This window comes from Pleurodeles waltl, chromosome 2_2 (assembly GCF_031143425.1).
Source record: "Pleurodeles waltl isolate 20211129_DDA chromosome 2_2, aPleWal1.hap1.20221129, whole genome shotgun sequence".
Classification (NCBI taxonomy): Eukaryota; Metazoa; Chordata; class Amphibia; order Caudata; family Salamandridae; genus Pleurodeles; species Pleurodeles waltl.
The window spans coordinates 202,703,684-202,725,178 of NC_090439.1; the positions used below are offsets into that span (position 1 = coordinate 202,703,684).

At 47.3% G+C, this 21,495-nt stretch overlaps 1 protein-coding gene across 1 annotated transcript in view; it reads left to right on the plus strand.

The window, feature by feature from the left end:
- The window catches only part of SLC6A19 (solute carrier family 6 member 19), a 1,531,867-nt gene that overhangs the window by 388,472 nt on the left and 1,121,900 nt on the right, over positions 1–21,495 (plus strand). The window contains exon 3 of the mRNA XM_069219637.1: positions 4,852–4,989. Coding sequence (XP_069075738.1) covers positions 4,852–4,989 — 138 coding nt within the window. The remainder of the gene's footprint in view (positions 1–4,851; positions 4,990–21,495) is intronic.

The following is a 21,495-nucleotide window of genomic DNA, read 5'->3' on the forward strand; positions in this document are numbered from 1 at the left end:
TTCGACTTCTGCTAAGGATCGACCGCTGACTGCTCCAGGACGCCTGCAAAACCGCATCAAAGTAGCAAGACGACTACCAGCAACATTGTAGCACCTAATCCTGCCGGCTTTCTTGACTGTTTCCTGGTGGTGCATGCTCTGGGGATCACCTGCCTTCACCATGCACTGGAAGCCAAGAAGAAATCTCCCGTGGGTCGACAGAATCTTCCCCCTGCTAATGCAGGCACCAAAAGACTGCATTACTGGTCCTCTGGGAATCCTCTCATCCTGACAAGCATGGTCCCTGGAACACAGGGACTCTATCCAAGTGACTCCCACAGTCCAGTGATCCTTCAGTCCAAATTTGGTGGAGGTAAGTCCTTGCCTCTCCACGCTAGACTGCAAACCTGTGCACTGTGTGATTTGCAGCTGCTCTGGCTCCTGTGCACTCTTCCAGGATTTCCTTTGTATACAGCCTAGCCTGGGTCCCCAGCACTCCGTCCTGCAGTGCTCAACCCTCTGAGCTGGCCTCTGATGTTGTGGGACCCTCCTTTGTGACTCTGAGCCAGCTCTGGTTCACAAATCTTCTAAGTGCCTGTTCGGGTACTTCTGCTGGTGCTGCCTGCTTCAGTTGCTGCATGCCCCCTCTGTCTCCTCCTCCAAGGGGCGACATCCTGGTCATTCCTGGTGCCCAGCAGCACCCAAAAACCTCTACTGCGACCCTTGCAGCTATCAAGGCTTGTTTGTGGTATTTCTGTGTGGGAACACTTCTGCAACCTTCATCGCGACGTGGGACATCTTCCATCCAAGGGAGAAGTTCCTAGTCCTCTTTGTTGTTGCAGAACTCCAAGCTTCTTCCACCCGGAGGCAGCTTCCTTGCACCTTCATCCGGGGTTTTCTGGGCTCCTGCTCCCCCCCTGGACACTATTGCGACTCTTGGACTTGGTCCACTTGCTATGCAGGTCCTCATGTCCAGGAATCCACCGTCAGTGCCTTGCTGGTGTTTGTTATTCTTGCAGAATTCTCCTATCACGACTATTGTGTCCTTTTGGGGTAGTAGGTCCACTTTACTCCTACTTTTCAGGGTCTTGGGGAGGGATATCTTGGACACCCTGACTGTTTTCTTACAGTCCCAGCAACCCTCTACAAGCTCCCATAGGTCTGGGGTCCATTCGTGATTCGCAGTCCACTTTTGGAGTATATGGTTTGTGTTGCCCCTAGACCTATGTTCACCTATTGCATCCTATTGTAATTCTACACTGTTTACATTACTTTTCTTACTATTACTTACCTGTTTTGGGTTTGTGTACATATAACTTGTGTATATTACTTACCTTCTTACTGAGGGTACTCTCTGGGATACTTGTGGCATATTGTCATAAAAATAAAGTACCTTTATTTTTAGTAACTCTGTGTATTGTGTTTTCTTGTGATATTGTGCATATGATATAAGTGGTATAGTAGGAGCTTTGCATGTCTCCTAGTTCAGCCTAAGCTGCTTTGCCATAGCTACCTTCTATCAGCCTAAGCTGCTAGAAACAGCTCTATTCTACTAATAAGGGATAACTGGACCTGGCACAGGGTGTAAGTACCACAGGGTACCCACTATAAGCCAGGCCAGCCTCCCACAGTAAGTCCCTAGTAGAGTGCACTAGCGGTGCCCAGAGCCTGTAAATCAAATGCTACTAGTGGGCCTACAGCACTGATTGTGCCACCACATGAGTAGCCATGTAAACATGGCTCAGACCTGCCCCTTCAGTGTCTGTGTGTGCAGTTTTGAACTGCCAGTTCGACCTGGCAAGTGTACCCAATTTCCAGGCCCAAACCTTCCCTTTTTGTACATATCAGGCACCCCTAACGTAGGCCCTGGGTAGCCTCATGGGCAGGGTGCTGTGTATTTGAAAGGTAGGACATGTACTGATGTGTTCTATATTTCCTGATAGTAAAATACTGCCAAATTCATTTTTCACTATTGCAAGGGCTATCTCTCCCATAGTTTAACAAGGGGGCTGCCTTTAAATATCTTTTAAGTGCAGTTTCTCATTGGGAGCAGATAGAGATTTGGAGTTTGGGGTCTCTGAACTCACAATTTAAAAATGCATCTTTTGGTAAAGTTGGTTTTTAGATTGTCAGTTTGAAAATGCCACTTTTAGAAAGTGGGCATTTTCTTGCTTAACCATTCTCTGCCTCTGCCTGCCTGTGGAATCCACGTCTGAATCGGACTGACATTAGGGCTGTTTGTGAATTCCCTCTAGACAGTGACACAAAGAGAGCTGAAAAGTGTCCTGCATATCATGATGAGTCTCTTGGATAGAATGGGGAAGGAGGAGCTGACACTTACACCTGAAAGGGCTGTGCCTGTCCTGACACAGTGCAGTATCCGACTCCCTGGTGTGTGTCTGGACTAGGCCAAGTCAGGCTCTTGTGAACAACAGAGACTTTCCTTTGAAGTTTGCCTACTTCAAAGGCAGAAATGAGTATAAGTAGTGGGCCCAAACCCAAGACTTTTAGACTACTTCTGGATCAAGAAGAACCTCTGCCAAGGAGAAGAGCTGAAGAACTGGAGGAGGAATACTGCCCTTTTGCCTGTGAGTGTGCTTTACTGGGTTGGCCTGAAATTGCTGCTTCTACCTTAGAGAGGACAAAGACTGGATTTTGCTGTGTTTTCCTGCTTGTAACGTGTCTCCAAGGGCTTGGTCTGAGCTTGCTCTCTGTTTTGAAGTCTCAGTGCCATCAAAGGCCTCCTCTGCCAGCACCTGGACTCTCTTTTTGAGACTACTACCCTGCCAAGTGGCACCCTATCCAGTTCCTTGGCCCTTGAAAGGAGAAGCTGGTGGAACCAAGGCTGGAATCCACGCACCGGAGCCGAGTGGGAGAAAAAAATGACACACCACCTGCATCGCGGCTGAAAAATCGACTCAACACCTGCTTGTAGCTGCCGAAATCGACGCATCACCCACTCAGCGTGGCTCTTCCACATTGTGCATCAGGATTTCGCACGCATCATCACTGGGCATCAAAAACACAGTGAACCTGCACGGACCTGTGGCTGCCTGTCCGGAAATCGATGTATCGCTCTTCTGTAGGAGAGAGAAACAACGATTTGCCTACCAGACCGGAAAAGAATCAGTGCACAACCTCACTTGCGAGTCAGGAATCAACACATTGCTTACTTTTGCGATGCACGGTTGCCCTTGCGGCTTTATTTTTTATGCATACCAGGTACGTTGTGTAAAAACAACACATCCATTGATTTCTATGAATTAAGACTCCTTTTACTTTAAAAATTCATATCTTTGCTTGTGTATGTTGGATTTTCATCATTTTGGTCTTGTTTGATTTAGCTAAATATTGGCTATTTGGTGTTGTGTCCCTTTTGTGGTGTTTTCACTGTACTACTGTGTGTGTTGGTACAAATACTTTACACATTGCCTCTGAGATAAGCCTGATTGCTTGTGCCAAGCTACCAAGGGGGGGAAAAGGGATTGTCTGAGGGGTGTAACTCCCTTACCCTGACCAGAATGAGGGTCTCTGCTTGGACAGAGTGCAAACTGACTGCCAACCAGAGACCCCACTTCTAACATACCCATATATTATTGGCAGGTGTGGCCCACCCTCAAGGCCTGAGTGGCCTTGGCCCCCATCTTTTTTCAAACATGAAGAGTGTCTGTCTGGCTGAGCAAAGGTCAGCCTGATAGATACTCTTCATGTTCAGGTTAGTCAGCCAGGTGTAATTCATGTACTGAATGACCAGACTCTTGGCTGGCTGAACTGAACTTTGCCGGGCTCAGGATTTTTAAGCCCTTTCGGCGTGATCTCCTCAGCCCGACAAAGCACTTGGAGGTCCTCCCCCTCATGTCGAGGGGGCACACAACTTAGGCACTTTCATTTTAAGCCCTGAAGTTCCAGGGCCGACTGTCAGTCAGTGACGCCTCGTCACAGAGTGTGGTGGGGTCAGCAGTTCTACTGACCCCATACCACTCTGTGATGAGTAAGAGACTGCTGCCTTCTCTCATTGGCTGTCCTCCAGGAACTTCAGAGGCTTCCATCCCACCACTCAGGATCACCCCTGCAGCCCAATAAGTTTTTCTTTTGTTTAATGTTTGATGGATGCATGTGTATATGAATGTATTTATATTAGTGCATGTGTGCTGTGAATAGGTGTATGTGTATGTATATTCTTGTGAATGGTGAGTGTGTGTGTGCATACTTGTGAATGTATGGATGTGTGTGTGAAAGTAGATGGGTGAGTGTGAGTATGTATGTGTGTGCCTGTCGCCCTCCCAATCTCCGTCTGCTCAAATGACCGAACTCTGCTGTTTGTTGAATTGTTTTCTTTTTTACATGCAAAGGTTTTTGAATGCAATCAAGTTTTTAATTTCAATGCAGTTTTTAGATGTTGTTTGTGCCGTAGGACGTTTTTCATTAGTGGTTAGGAATTGTGCTCTCGAGTAGATTTTTTTTATGTAGGGATAACAGTATAATTAGTGATGTGATGCTATTTATTGGTGATTGTTTAATGGACTACAGTCTCAATAAACTTAAGTTTGTACTTTGTAATTTGCATACTGTGTGACTACAAAATTCTTTTGCACGTAAGTTCTCCAGTGACCGTTGTACAAACGACATAATCATAAAGATGAGTGAGTGGCCCTCTGACAGAATATTTGAGCCTCCCTTCGGAACCTGCTCTGTTGAACAGCTCGATTCTTTAATAAACGCTTTCTTAAGTGGGGTTTAAGTTTAGTGTTTTATTCATAGCCTTTATAAACTTATTCAGAATTATCTTGTGCATGTTTCCAATTTACAAACGATATTTTGATAAATTTCATAGTACGGCAAATATAAAAAATATCCAATTCATTTTTATAGGTATTGCCTCCATGTTGGTATCATTCCTCGTGGGTTTGTACTACAATACAATAATTGCATGGGTGATGTGGTATTTCTTCAACTCCTTCCAAGAACCACTGCCTTGGAGCGACTGTCCTCTGAATTTGAACAAAACAGGTACCGAATTTAATATCTGATCTCCTTGTTTGTAAAGACACATTTTCTAGTCTACAAGTGAAAATGGCATTAATTTGTAAGAACTTTTGCAGCTGTTTACAACTTGATTTCTGTCCAACTGTGTCAGCTGAAGCATGTCTTTCTTATTCTTTTGGTATTTTCCCACGGAAATTATAATGAAGTACCTGTATTGCACATTCTGGACTAGATTCATAAGTACTACATAAACACGTGCTTTACGTAGATTATAAATTCATAGTAATAATACATATTGTTGGCAAGTTGTAACTGTAAGTAAAATAATGAAAACTCTGTGACTCTAGAGCACGTGACCTTACCTCGCATTAACCCCCTGTTTGTTGCATTCCCCAAGTAAAAAAACTTATGAGCTTATTTGCAGTTTTATATAGCGTAAACATAACCCAAAGGTATTGGCGTGCTTTACATGAGCACCAGTTCCATTACCCAAGGCCATATTAATGTTTTTGTAGGCATGGGAAGATTAAGGCCTGATTTATAATTTGGTGCGCAGCCTGTCCTCCGTCAGGGTGACGGAGTAAATTATGGGCCTCATTATGTTCTTGGTGGTAAAAACTGGCTACCGACGCGGTGACGGCCACCAAAAGACCGTCACCGCGGCTACCATCCGTCTGCCAGATTATGACCACAACCGGACTTCCGCCACAAGAAGGGTGGAACTCCGGCAGTGATCATACTGGCGGATGGTGGTAAGGTGGCGCTGCTACCACCAGCACCGCCTCGACAGTAGACCGCCGCCAGCCGTATCATGACCTGTGATATGGCCTGATGGCATTCTGCTGGAGGGGCTGCTGGCGGTAGCAGCGCCCCTTCCCTGCCAGAAGACCACCTGGAAGAAGGTGAGATGGGCTTATGACAGGAGAGGGGGGTGTTGTGTGTGTGTGGGGGGTTGTGTGCATGAATGTGTGAGTGTGTGCGTGACTGCGTCTGTGTGTGTGGTTTTGTTTGCGTGGGTGTTTGCGTGTGTATGAATGCCTGTAAGAATGGTAATGTGAGTGCATGTCTGCATGTCAGTGTGAATGTGTGTACGAATGTGTGCGAGCATGACTGGATGTATGTGTGTATGAATGCGTGTATGCCAGTGTGAGTGAGTGTATGCCTGATGCATGTCTGCGTGTGTATGTGCGTGTATGGTGGGGTGAGGGATCGGAAGGGGGGAGAGTGTGGATGGAGGAGGCTGGGGGGCATCTGGGGAGTGTGGGGGGTGAGCCTCCTACCACAGACAGGGAAGGAATTCCCTGTCACTGGTAGGGCCTACTGCCATGGTTTTCGTGGCGTTACTAGTGGCCATGGTGGTAGGCTAGCTCAAAATGCCGCAGCCGGTACTATAGCAGCTGCCGGGCTGGAGATTGATATCTCTGGCCCAGCACCTGCTATCACCAAGGCAATCTGAGTGTTGAAGTGGCAGGTTGGCTGCAGCCAACCCACCATTCTCATAATGTGGGGGTATGTACCGCCAGCCTGTTGGCGGTACTGCAGCCACATTACCACTCACCGCCGGGGTCATAATGACACCCAATGTCACCCTTATGGAGGGGCCACATGCCAAATTATAAAATGTCCACTGGCCCAGGGGAAAGTTCAAGCATTGACAGGAACCGCTGTCATGGAGGCAGGGCTGGCTTTATGCGGCTGCACTGGGCACTGAGCAGGGAAGGGGCACTGACCTGGTGGGGAGGAGCTCTGTTTTAGCAATAACTTACGATTTTAAAAACATCTGCTGCAGTGTTCCTTTTGGTCCAGCTGTCAGGTAGCAATAAAAATTTCAGCATAACTCTTGAGATTAATGTTTCGGCTTGAGAGACAGATGGAGTTTTGTCCAGTGGCATTTTTAACTTGCCATAAAGTTGTGCAGAGGGTTAATATGCCTGCTGCAAATAACCCCTACCTTGCAAATCACAGATATGTATTTTATGTGGATAGCTTAGTGGATTACTGTTTTTATCACAGAGATCCTTTTGTTACCGCAATTCAGAAGATGCAACCCTAATACAGAACAGTGACTTTTGAACTGTCATCAAAGAGCTGCATGTAAATTTCATAAAATAGGTTAGGACGTTATGTTTTTCTCCCTAGTCTTTCATTATCTATTCCTAATGCTGCTAAAAAGGGTTTGTTTGGGTAGATAAATACTCTTATTAGTAAGGCCAGCCTTTACCAGAGCTTTAAAATAAAATGAAAAGTACGTGAAAGAGGGCTGTGGATAGATAAGGGGGCACTTTCATGGACCTCATTTAGGGGTCGCCAGGGGTCACAGCGGCGACCCCGGACTTGTACCTTGCAGCCTCTGGCACTGCCTTTTGACCCCTGGCCTCAGAGGTGGCAAAATCAGTGCTGGGAACACAGTGGCAGTTCGTGCTAAGAATGGAGTACAATTAGCTTGAATAGGACCATCCCTTGCAGCTGAGGTGCGTAAAAAATGTTTTCAAATGCATGTTTTGTGCATACTTGTGGGTAAGAGAGTGTTTATGTAAGCTACAGTGTGTGTATGTGTGAATGTGTGAGTATATGTAAATATGTTTTTAGTGAAAGTAAAGGTCAAATGGCATGTGATGTCACTTCTGCTACCCCGTGCGTTTCGATGAATTGACGTTCATGGGCATTTTTGCTTGGTGGTAGTGAGGAAATCTGAGGAGGTGGTCATGGGGGGAGAGGGTGCCAAAATGACGGTCGCACCGGGCGCCATCAGTGCTGAAGCCGGCCCTGCATGGAGGTTCCTGGCAATGCATTGTAACTTTGCCAGATGACTCTGTCAAGCATGATGGACCTTACGTCACATTTACATTTATGTTTATTTTAAAAAAGAAAATCCCAAAGCATGATTTTCTTTTTGTTAATAAAAAAATATGATGCCCCCCTCGCCATGGAAGTTTCCTTTCATGGCAAGGGGTGCATTGAGCACTTTTTAGTACGTCCCCCTTACTGCCAGGTTTTCCTGGTGGTGATGGGCTTTGAAAAATGGCTGTATTTCCACCAATCTAAATTAGGCAGGTGAACATATAATAAAACCTGTGACAGCTGTTTCTCTGTGGGGCTGTCATAGGAGTTTGACCATAGTAGAGTTGGAGTAGTCTCTGCGGTCATCAAACTATAGTCCATATATATATATATATATATATATATATATATATATATATATATATATATATATATATATGTATATATATATTGGCAGAGAGGGAACTCTGTTGCTGTTGCGCTGGAATTTACTCTCTGCGAAATATAAATCAGGCCCTAAATAATGTGCCCAGAATCACAAGATGCTGAGTGATGTCAAGTCTCGAATATGGATACCTAGCTCCAACGTCTGCAGCTTTGACTTGACTGTATCGCTACATTCTCGACTCTTTGACACACAAAATAGGTTTGATGTTTGTGCGGGGCAAGTAGCCATGCGCACAAGCATGCAAAGGTATGCCAGAGATCTGGCAGGAAATAAGGTTGCAGTCTGAAGAGGCTTTGTCAGGCCGATCCATAATCTGCCAAGATGTATACATTCGAGCACCCTTCTCCATCAAAATATTGATGAGTTTGGCTGGTCTCACAGTGCAGTACACGAAAATGTACCCGTATGCACTTTATTTTGCTTGTTTTGCATGCATGATGAGATGTAGTCTTACGGCCTGAAACATTCAAAATACACCCACGAGCAACAAGATCAGCACTGGTATGTGGCATGCTGACAACTACCAAGACTGCCGGGAGAAAAGCTAGGTAGCGAATGCATCATCCACGTTCCGATCCATTGAGGTGATCACCAAGTGGGTGATGTAAGATTCGCAGGTAGAGACAAGCCACTGAAACAGCCACAATTCTGAGTAATTGCAGGGAAGAAGAAGTGCAGAGGGGGTCTTATAAGCAATCACAACCCTACCTTTGTGGGAGATGGCATGCAGAGCAAGCAGCAACCAAAGAAGACACTGGCGATTATCTGAATCGCCCCTACCATTAGGAGATTGGCATGTACTCTGCCTGTATCTCCCTGGGAATGGGCCCATCTTTGAAAAAAAGGGGCCTAATGGGGCCACACCACACCATGGGCCTCATTACAACAATGGTGGTCAAAGACCGCCAGGGCTGTTTCGGCGATTGTACCGCCAACAGGCTGGTGGTACAATCTGGCGAATTACAACTGCGGCTGTAGCACCGCGGTCGCACCGCCGGGACCGGCGGTTTCCCGCCATGGTTGTCCCGGCGGTGCCCAGGGGATTACGAGTCCCCTTCCCGCCAGCCTGTCCATGGTGGTAGAGACCGCCATGGAAAGGCTGGCGGGAAGGGGAGTCGCGGGGCCCCTGGGGGCCCCTGCACTGCCCATGCACTTGGCATGGGCAGTGTAGGGGCCCCCAGGCACAGCCCCACACTGCTTTTCACTGTCTGCACAGCAGACAGTGAAAAGCACGACGGGTGCAGCTGCACCCGTCGCACGGCCGCAACACCGCCGGCTCCATTAGGAGCCGGCTCCCATGTTACGGCCGACATCCCCGCTGGGCCGCCGGGCGGAAACTCTGTTTCCACGCGCCGACCCGGCGGGGATGTCAAAATGGGGCCAGCGGGAGTGCGGCCGCATTAGCGGCCGCTCGGCGGTCAAACCTTGGCAAGGTTGTAATGAGGGCCCATATCTTTATCTGACCCCCATAAATCACCCTCCAAGCCTGGGGCTAAGGAGACATAAAGTCATGCCCTTGCTCAGTCTACACAGAGAGTTTTTTTCTGATGTGCCTGTGATACAACAAACGGGTGTAGCTTAGTCATTTAGGTTCGAGGGGTGTGATTCTCAAATTTCCTAACTTAAAAAAATGATGGGTCACATGATCAATGGGTGAAGGTGAATGGGTGAGATGACCATTGTGTGAGATAGACTGCTAACATGAGGAGCAGGGTCAGTACTGATCTGCATTATGTAGGACTTTGTGCAGAGTGGCACAGTGAGTAAAAAACAATGGGTTTGAATACTACCTTGAGGGATCGCCAGTGGTTAGGCTATTTGCAAGCACTTGTTCCATCACGTTTTGGGTGGTGGACTGCCAATAGCATTCCTGAAAAACAGAAACTGGTGCAGTTTCACAAGCCTACTACTGCCAATCTTTCTGAATTTTAAAAAGTAGTACTTTTACACCCAGTGAAATAGTACTTCTAATGGTGCGGATTTACCGGCCACTTCATATGTTTAAGTTCCTGATCCATAAAAATGAACAAGTTAAATCCTCTTAGTAAAATCATGATGATGAAAAAAACCAACACAGGCATAGCAGACCCACCTAACGGCTTCCAGATCCAGCTACCAAGCCATTTATTTGGGGGTGTCACACCCCCTCGAAGGTACAGCCCAAATATAAATTGGTGCTACCATGCCTGCATATCTGTATGCCTTTCCTTCTTTTCTTTCTCCACTTCACATCTCTCCTATTTTACTATGTTCAAAATCACCTGTTCCCTCCACTATTTTATTCTTCTTTTCTCCTTCTACGTGTAGCCTTCCTCACTGATCATGCTTTCTTCACACTCTCACTCTACATTCCTTCCTACCTCTCCTTTCTTTTCTCTCACTATCTGTTTTGTGCATAATAGCAGTTAGATGACCTGCTCATAGTTTCACACTTTTCAGGTTTTGTTCTAGCACTTGGCATCTTTGATGAAACACTGATTGTTCTTTAACACATAATAATCAGAAATTCAATAAATATGTGTTTCTCCTCATTGTTAGCTGTTTTTATATTGCCCCTATTGCACACTCCTGCCATTTCTAAGTGTGGTAAAACAACAAATGTTATTATTAGCATGTGTAATGTTACAGGTTTGCCAACCTCAGTTTTATGGAAGGCTAAGTTGGTTGTAGCAGGATCAAACTCATGACCTGCAGATTACACCTTGTATCAGTGACCACTGTTTAACTGAGTGTACCATAGTCATCCATTAGTGAGTTCAGAGCTCATCGATGATAACTTCCATTTGCAAGTCAAAAGTTCTAATTGTAACAAGGCCACCACAGCCTACTGTGACATTGGATAATTGTCTCTGACTATGATTACTGGGCAGTATCCCTGTAGGTTCTGTTTGTCCATGGCCACACTACTGGTACACTTCAAGTGAATAAACAAGTTACTCAATTTAGATACTTGACATTTTTGTGATAGCAAGGATGAGCTGTGACAAAATATTACTCCAGGTGATGGATGGGGTTCGAAACTCAGATTCAGTATGACTCAGTATATAACACTCAACAAAATCAATTTCAAGACAGGGCTTTAGGAGAAGAAGCAACTATATTTAACTGCTTAAAGTAAATTACACTTACAAATCCAGAAGTCACTTGCACCTTTTAGGGCTGAGATATGACCCCCAGACATCATTATAACTTCTAGCTCTAGGCACTAGATTTCTGATTTTCTACATGTTTTTTTCATACTGACTTAAGAAGTTTTGCGAGATATTGGTCCCCTACTTTGCAGGAGCTTAACCGTTTCAAAGATGACCCTCAATGTGGGCAATAAATATTGATGTGGTGATTCTGGACCCAGCATGGGTCTATGGCAGGGGTGGCTCCCTTGCAATGCGAAGGAGCGTCGCCTCACTGGCTGTGCCAGAAGCAGAAAAATAAAACAATAGTTTACTGTACTTTTATTTTTCTGCTTCTGGCACAGCTGTGCAGGGAGGGGCAGGTCTGGCCTCAGGAGGTGGGAGGAGGGGAGAGTTCACCTAAGTGCACATGTTTTTTGGACGGCCGTCTGTGTTAACAGCCGGGCTGGAGAAACTGCACAGAATCCAGGGCTGTGTCTGAGCGGCAGTCACTGACACGTAGACCAATCCTGGTGCTGCTTTCATGCAAGGTTTTGCAGGAAAGCAGCACTAGGATTGCTGGGGAGCCTGTCTGGTCTCCCACCAGTTAATGTTTGGACACCGGAAGAAGACTGAAGGAGCAACGCAACACAAGGCGGCAGGGACTGGGCAAGGTAAGTGCTTTTAAAAAAATTATACTTACCTCGTCTCCGTTTCCCCTCCCCCCCCACCCCTCTGTAGTGAAGTACCATCTTGCCTGGCATGTTACCCCCATATTTCACTGTATATACGTTGTTTTAGTTGTATGTGTCACTGGGACCCTGCCAGCCAGGGCCCCAGTGCTCATAAGTGTGCCCTATATGTGTTCCCTGTGTGATGACTAACTGTCTCACTGAGGCTCTGCTAACCAGAACCTCAGTGGTTATGCTCTCTCTTTACTTTCTAAATTGTCACTAACAGGCTAGTGACCAATTTCACCAATTCACATTGGCATACTGGAACACCCTTATAATTCCCTAGTAAATGGTACTGAGGTACGCAGGGTATTGGGGTTCCAGGAGATCCCTATGGGCTGCAGCATTTCTTTTGCCACCCATAGGGAGCTCTGTCAAATCTTACACAGGCCTGCTACTGCAGCCTGAGTGAAATAACGTCCACGTTATTTCACAGCCATTTTACACTGCACTTAAGTAACTTATAAGTCACCTATATGTCTAACCTTTACCTGGTAAAGGTTGGGTGCTAAGTTACTTAGTGTGAGGGCACCCTGGCACTAGCCAAGGTGCCCCCACATTGTTCAGGGCCAATTCCCCGGACTTTGTGAGTGCGGGGACACCATTACACGCGTGCACTACATATAGGTCACTACCTATATGTAGCTTCACAATGGTAACTCCGAATATGGCCATGTAATATGTCTATGATCATGGAATTGCCCCCTCTATACCATCCTGGCATAGTTGGCACAATCCCATGATCCCAGTGGTCTGTAGCACAGACCCTGGAACTGCCAAACTGCTTTTCCCGGGGTTTCACTGCAGCTGCTGCTGCTGCCAACCCCTCAGACAGGCAGCTGCCCTCCTGGGGTCCAGCCAGGCCTGGCCCAGGATGGCAGAACAAAGGACTTCCTCTGAGAGAGGGTGTAACACCCTCTCCCTTTGGAAAATGGTGTGAAGGCAGGGGAGGAGTAGCCTCCCCCAGCCTCTGGAAATGCTTTCTTGGGCACAGATGTGCCCAATTCTGCATAAGCCAGTCTACACCGGGTCAGGGGACCCCTTAGCCCTGCTCTGGCGCGAAACTGGACAAAGGAAAGGGGAGTGACCACTCCCCTGACCTGTACCTCCCCTGGGAGGTGCCCAGAGCTCCTCCAGTGTGCTCCAGACCTCTGCCATCTTGGAAACAGAGGTGCTGCTGGCACACTGGACTGCTCTGAGTGGCCAGTGCCACCAGGTGACGTCAGAGACTCCTTGTGATAGGCTCCTTCAGGTGTTGCTAGCCTATCCTCTCTCCTAGGTAGCCAAACCCTCTTTTCTGGCTATTTAGGGCCTCTGTCTCTTGGGATTCCTTAGATAACGAATGCAAGAGCTCATCCGAGTTCCTCTGCATCTCTCTCTTCACCTTCTGCCAAGGAATCGACTGCTGACCGCGCTGGAAGCCTGCAAAACTGCAACATAGTAGCAAAGACGACTACTGCAACTCTGTAACGCTGATCCTGCCGCCTTCTCGACTGTTTTCCTGGTGGTGCATGCTGTGGGGCTAGTTTGCCTCCTCTCTGCACTAGAAGCTCCGAAGAAATCTCCCGTGGGTCGACGGAATCGTCCCCCTGCAACCGCAGGCACCAAAAAGCTGCATTACTGGTCCCTTGGGTCTCCTCTCCTTGGAATTGTTACTCAACATGCTTAGAGAACAAGATAAGGCTAAAAGTGCCCCATCTGTTGAAAAAGTAGCTAATGGTTCCCAATCTGATCCAGGGACTCCCCCAGGAAAAGATTCAGGAAAGAAACTTCACAGCCTGCCCATTACTAGACAGTCTAGCATAGTTGGTACAGAGGTTGAATCACACCATACTGATGGTGTGCTCTCACATTATACTGTTAGCCAAGCTGTTAGGGTGCCCTCTGTAAGGGACAGGTCTCCTTCTGTCCATTCTCACCATACTTCTGTTTCAAGGAATGTCCCTCCCACCCACCCTGATGACAGATTGTTAGAAAGGGAGCTCAATAGATTGAGAGTGGAACAAACCAGACTGAAGCTCAAGAAGCAACAGCTGGATTTGGATAGACAGACTTTAGAAGTAGAGAAGGAGAGACAGAAACTGGGTTTAGAAACCCATGGTGGCAGCAGCAGTATTCCCCATAGTCATCCTGCAAAAGAGCATGATTCCAGGAATCTGCACAAGATAGTTCCCCCTTATAAGGAGGGGGATGACATTAACAAGTGGTTTGCTGCACTTGAGAGGGCCTGTGCTGTACAGGATGTCCCTCAAAGGCAGTGGGCTGCTATCCTATGGCTATCATTTAGTGGAAAAGGTAGGGATAGGCTCCTTACTGTAAAAGAAAATGAAGCTAATGATTACAAAGTTCTTAAGAATGCACTCCTGGATGGTTATGGCTTAACCACTGAACAATACAGGATAAAGTTCAGAGAGACCAAAAAGGAGTCTTCACAAGACTGGGTTGATTTCATTGACCATTCAGTGAAGGCCTTGGAGGGGTGGTTACATGGCAGTAAAGTTACTGATTATGACAGCCTGTATAACTTGATCCTGAGAGAGCATATTCTTAATAATTGTGTGTCTGATTTGTTGCACCAGTACTTGGTGGACTCTGATCTGACCTCTCCCCAAGAATTGGGAACGAAGGCAGACAAATGGGTCAGAACAAGGGTGAACAGAAAAGTTCATACAGGGGGTGACAAAGATGGCAACAAGAAGAAGGATGGTAAGTCTTCTGACAAGGGTGGGGACAAATCTAAAAATGAGTCTTCATCAGGCCCACAAAAACACTCTGGTGGGGGTGGTGGGCCCAAATCCTCTTCTAATCAAAACAAGGAAAAGAAACCATGGTGCTATTTATGTAAAATAAAAGGCCATTGGACAACAGATCCCAGTTGTCCAAAGAAAGGCACCAAGCCTCCTACCACTACAACCCCTACTGCTACACCTAGTGTCCCTACTAATAGCAGTGGTGGTGGAAGCAAACCTACTAATAGCCAATCCAAGGGAATAGCTGGGCTCACTATTGGTAACTTAGTTGGGGTTGGTCTTGTTAGGGAGACCACAGAGGCTATACTAGTCTCTGAGGGGGCTATTGATTTAGCCACCTTAGTTGCTTGTCCCCTTAATATGGATAAGTACAAGCAGCTACCCCTAATAAATGGTGTTGAGGTTCAGGCCTACAGGGACACTGGAGCCAGTGTAACTATGGTCATAGAGAAACTGGTCCACCCTGAACAACACCTACGTGGTCACCAGTACCAAGTAACCGATGCTCACAACAACACACTTAGCCACCCCATGGCTGTTGTAAATCTCAACTGGGGGGGGGGTTACTGGTCCAAAGAAAGTTTGGTAGCTTCAGATTTACCTGTAGACTGTCTATTAGGGAATGATTTGGAGACATCAGCTTGGTCAGATGTGGAGTTGGAGGCCCATGCAGAAATGCTGGGCATCCCAGGGCATATTTTTGCTTTAATAAGGGCTCAGGCCAAAAAGCAAAAAGGACAGGGAAGCTTGGATCCTGGAACAATGGACCAAGTGCTCCCTAAAGCTAGGGCTAGTAGAAGCACACCACTTCCTACTATCCATCCCTCTACAGTGGATTCAACTTCTGAGGAAGAAGAATTCCCTCCCTGTGCAGAACCTACACCAGAGGAGCTTCAAGCAGACACTGCTGAGCTTTTGGGTGAAGGGGGGCCTGCCAGGGAGGAGCTGAGTGTGGCACAGCAAACCTGTCCCACATTAGAGGGTCTCAGACAGCAAGCTGTCAAACAGGCTAATGGGGATGTCAGTGACTCTCACAGAGTTTACTGGGAGGACAACCTCTTGTATACTGAGGCAAGGGATCCTAAACCTGGAACTGCCAGGAGATTAGTGATCCCTCAGGAGTACAGAAAGTTCCTCCTAACTCTTGCACACGACATTCCCCTAGCTGGGCACCTGGGACAAATGAAAACGTGGGACAGACTGGTTCCATTGTTTCATTGGCCTAGGATGTCTGAGGACACAAAATATTTTTGTAAGTCCTGTGAAACCTGTCAAGCCAGTGGCAAGACAGGTGGCACTCCAAAGGCACCCCTTATTCCACTGCCTGTGGTTGGGGTACCCTTTGAAAGGGTAGGGGTTGACATAGTTGGCTCCCTTGACCCTCCTACTGCTTCAGGCAATAGGTTTATCTTGGTGGTAGTGGACCATGCCACAAGATATCCTGAAGCAATTCCTTTAAGGACCACTACAGCACCTGCAGTGGCAAAGGCCCTCCTGGGAATATTTTCTAGGGTGGGCTTCCCAAAGGAAGTAGTATCAGACAGGGGAAGCAATTTCATGTCTGCATACTTAAAGGCCATGTGGAAGGAGTGTGGTGTGACTTACAAGTTCACTACACCCTATCATCCACAAACAAATGGACTGGTGGAGAGATTTAATAAAACTCTCAAAGGCATGATTATGGGTCTCCCTGAAAAACTCCGCAGGAGATGGGATATCCTCTTACCATGCCTCCTTTTTCCCTACAGGGAGGTACCCCAGAAAGGAGTGGGCTTCAGCCCCTGTGAACTTCTTTTTGGACACCCTGTTAGGGGTCCACTCACACTTGTAAAGGAGGGTTGGGAACAACCTTTAAAAGCTCCTAAGCAAGATATTGTGGATTATGTACTTGGCCTCAGATCAAGGATGGCTGAGTATATGAAAAAGGCCAGTAAAAACCTTCAGGCCAGCCAAGAGCTCCAGAAGCAATGGCATGATCAGAAGGCTGTTTTGGTTCAGTACCAACCAGGGCAGAAAGTGTGGGTCTTGGAGCCTGTGGCCCCAAGAGCACTCCAAGATAAATGGAGTGGACCCCACATAATTGTTGAAAAGAAGGGTGAAGTCACCTACTTAGTTGACTTAGGCACTGCCAGGAGTCCCCTTAGGGTGCTCCATGTCAATCGCCTGAAACCCTACTATGACAGGGCTGATCTCACCCTGCTCATGGCAACTGATGAGGGACAGGAAGAAGACAGTGATCCTCTACCTGATCTCTTTTCTTCCACAGAACAAGATGCTCTTGTGGAAGGTGTAGTTTTGGCTGATTGTCTTACTGCTGAGCAGAAAGACCATTGAATAAACCTCCTAGATCAATTCTCTGAACTCTTCTCTACTGTGCCAGGTACCACTTCTTGGTGTGAGAACACTATAGATACTGGAGACAGTTTACCTGTCAAAAGTAAGATCTATAGGCAGCCTGACCATGTCAGGGACTGCATAAAGCAAGAGGTGCAGAAAATGTTAGAGCTGGGAGTGGTTGAGCACTCTGAAAGTCCATGGGCTTCTCCTGTGGTACTTGTACCAAAACCCCATTCCAAAGATGGAAAGAAGGAAATGTGGTTTTGTGTAGACTATAGAGGTCTCAACCTTGTAACCAAAACTGATGCTCACCCTATACCCAGGGCAGATGAGCTCATAGATACACTGGCATCTGCCAAGTATCTAAGCACTTTTGATTTGACTGCAGGGTATTGGCAGATCAAATTGTCAGAAGATGCTAAACCTAAAACTGCATTTTCAACCATTGGATGCCATTACCAATTTACAGTAATGCCTTTTGGTTTGAAAAATGCACCTGCCACTTTTCAAAGGTTGGTGAACACAGTCCTGCAAGGGCTGGAAGCTTTCAGTGCAGCATATTTGGACGATATAGCTGTCTTTAGCTCCAGCTGGGATGAGCACCTGGTCCACCTATGGAAAGTTTTGGAGGCCCTGCAAAAGGCAGGCCTCACTATCAAGGCTTCAAAGTGCCAGATAGGGCAGGGGAAGGTGGTTTATCTGGGACACCTTGTTGGTGGGGAACAGATTGCACCACTACAGGGGAAAATCCAAACTATTATAGATTGGGTTCCCCCTACCACTCAGACTCAGGTGAGAGCCTTCCTAGGCCTTACTGGGTATTACAGGAGGTTCATTAAGAACTATGGCTCCATTGCAGCCCCTCTTAATGACCTCACATCCAAAAAGATGCCTAAAAAGGTATTGTGGACAGCTAACTGTCAGAAAGCTTTTGAGGAGCTGAAGCAGGCCATGTGCTCTGCACCTGTCCTGAAAAGCCCTTGTTACTCTAAAAAATTCTATGTCCAAACTGATGCATCTGAATTAGGAGTAGGGGCAGTCCTATCACAACTTAATTCTGAGGGCCAGGATCAACCTGTTGCTTTTATTAGTAGGAGGTTGACCCCTAGAGAAAAGCGTTGGTCTGCCATTGAGAGGGAGGCCTTTGCTGTGGTCTGGGCTCTGAAGAAGTTGAGGCCATACCTGTTTGGCACTCACTTCATTGTTCAGACAGACCACAAACCTCTACTTTGGCTAAAACAAATGAAAGGTGAAAATCCTAAATTGTTGAGGTGGTCCATATCCCTACAGGGAATGGACTATACAGTGGAACATAGACCTGGGAGTAGCCACTCCAATGCAGATGGACTCTCCAGATATTTCCACTTAGACAATGAAGACTCATCAGGTCATGGCTAGTCTTATTGTCCTTCGTTTGGGGGGGGGTTGTGTAGGAAAGTACCATCTTGCCTGGCATGTTACCCCCATTTTTCACTGTATATATGTTGTTTTAGTTGTATGTGTCACTGGGACCCTGTTCACCAGGGCCCCAGTGCTCATAAGTGTGCCTGAATGTGTTACCTGTGTAGTGACTAACTGTCTCACTGAGGCTCTGCTAATCAGAACCTCAGTGGTTATGCTCTCTCATTTCTTTCAAATTGTCACTGACAGGCTAGTGACCAATTTTACCAATTTATATTGGCTTACTGGAACACCCTTATAATTCCCTAGTATATGATACTGAGGTACCCAGGGTATTGGGGTTCCAGGAGATCCCTATGGGCTGCAGCATTTCTTTTGCCACCCATAGGGAGCTCTGACAAATCTTACACAGGCCTGCCACTGCAGCCTGAGTGAAATAACATCCACGTTATTTCACAGCCATTTTACACTGCACTTAAGTAACTTATAAGTCACCTATATGTCTAACCTTTACCTGGTAAAGGTTGGGTGCTAAGTTACTTAGTGTGAGGGCACCCTGGCACTAGCCAAGGTGCCCCCACATTGTTCAGGGCCAATTCCCCGGACTTTGTGAGTGCGGGGACACCATTACACGCGTGCACTACATATAGGTCACTACCTATATGTAGCTTCACAATGGTAACTCCGAATATGGCCATGTAATATGTCTATGATCATGGAATTGCCCCCTCTATACCATCCTGACATAGTTGGTGTAGGAGGCTGGACTGGCTTGTAGTGAGTACCAAGGGGTACTTGCACCTTGCACCAGGCCCAGTTATCCCTTATTAGTGTATAGGGTGTCTAGCAGCTTAGGCTGATAGATAATGGTAGCTTAGCAGAGCAGCTTAGGCTGAACTAGGAGACGTGTGAAGCTACTACAGTACCACCTAGTGTCATATGCACAATATCATAAGAAAACACAATACACAGTTATACTAAAAATAAAGGTACTTTATTTTTATGACAATATGCCAAAGTATCTTAGAGTGTACCCTCAGTGAGAGGATAGGAAATATACACAAGATATATATACACAATAGCAAAAATATGCAGTATAGTCTTAGAAAACAGTGCAAACAATGTATAGTTACAATAGGATGCAATGGGGAAACATAGGGATAGGGGCAACACAAACCATATACTCCAGAAGTGGAATGCGAACCACGAATGGACCCCAAACCTATGTGACCTTGTAGAGGGTCGCTGGGACTATTAGAAAATAGTGAGAGTTAGCAAAATAACCCTCCCCAAGACCCTGAAAAGTGAGTGCAAAGTGCACCAAAGTTCCCCTAAGGACAAAATAGTCGTGTTAGAGGGAAAATGCAAGGAAAACACAAATCAGCAATGCAACAACGATGGATTCCTGACTGAGGGTACCTGTGGAACAAGGGGACCAAGTCCAAAAGTCACAAGCAGCTCGGAGATGGACAGATGCCCAAGAAATGCCAGCGGTTGGTGCAAAGAAGCTCTTACTAGGCTGAAGAACTGTGAATACTGCAGGAACGACAAGGGCTAGAGACTTCCCCTTTGGAGGATGGATCCCCCACGCCTTGGAGAGTCGTGCAGAAGTGTTTTCCCGCCGGATGGATGCCAACAAGCCTTGCTACACGCAAATCGTGCGTTTGGCGTTTTTGGACGCTGCTGGGGCCCAGGAGGGACCAGGAGGTCGCAAATTGGACCTGCAGAGAGAGGGGACGTCGAGCAAGACAAAGAGCCCTCACTGAAGCAGGTAGCACCCGGAGAAGTGCCAGAAACAGGCACTACAAAGATGCGTGAAACGGTGCTCGCCGAAATTGCACAAAGGAGTCCCACGTCGCCGGAGACCAACTTAGAAAGTCGTGCAATGCAGGTTAGAGTGCCGTGGACCCAGGCTTGGCTGTGCACGAAGGATTTCCGCCGGAAGTGCACAGGGGCCGGAGTAGCTTGCAAAGTCGCGGTTCCCAGCAATGCAGCCCAGCGAGGTGAGGCAAGGACTTACCTCCACCAAACTTGGGCTGAAGAGTCACTGGACTGTGGGGGTCACTTGGACGGTGTCGCTGGATTCGAGGGACCTCGCTCGTCGTGCTGAGAGGAGACCCAAGGGACCGGTAATGCAGCTTTTTGGTGCCTGCGGTTGCAGGGGGAAGATTCCGTCGACCCACGGGAGATTTCTTCGGAGCTTCTGGTGCAGAGAGGAGGCAGACTACCCCCACAGCATGCACAAGCAGGAAAACAGTCGAGAAGGCGGCAGGATCAGCGTTACAGAGTTGCAGTAGTCGTCTTTGCTACTATGTTGCAGGTTTGCAGGCTTCCAGCGCGGTCAGCGGTCGATTCCTTATCAGAAGGTGAAGAGAGAGATGCAGAGGAACTCGGCTGAGCTCATGCATTCGTTATCTAAAGTTTCCCCAGAGACAGAGACCCTAAATAGGCAGAAAAGAGGGTTTGGCTACCTAGGAGAGAGGAAAGGCTACTAACACCTGAAGGAGCCTATCACAAGGAGTCTCTGACGTCACCTGGTGGCACTGGCCACTCAGAGCAGTCCAGTGTGCCAGCAGCACCTCTGTTTCCAAGATGGCAGAGGTCTGGAGCACACTGGAGGAGCTCTGGACACCTCCCAGGGGAGGTGCAGGTCAGGGGAGTGGTCACTCCCCTTTCCTTTGTCCAGTTTCGCGCCAGAGCAGGGGCTAAGGGGTCCCTGAACCGGTGTAGACTGGCTTATGCAGAATTGGGCACCTCTGTGCCCAACAAAGCATTTCCAGAGGCTGGGGGAGGCTGCTCCTCCCCTGCCTTCACACCATTTTCCAAAGGGAGAGGGTGTCACACCCTCTCTCAGAGGAAGTTCTTTGTTCTGCCATCCTGGGCCAGGCCTGGCTGGACCCCAGGAGGGCAGATGCCTGTCTGAGGGGTTGGCAGCAGCAGCAGCTGCAGTGAAACCCCAGGAAGGGCTG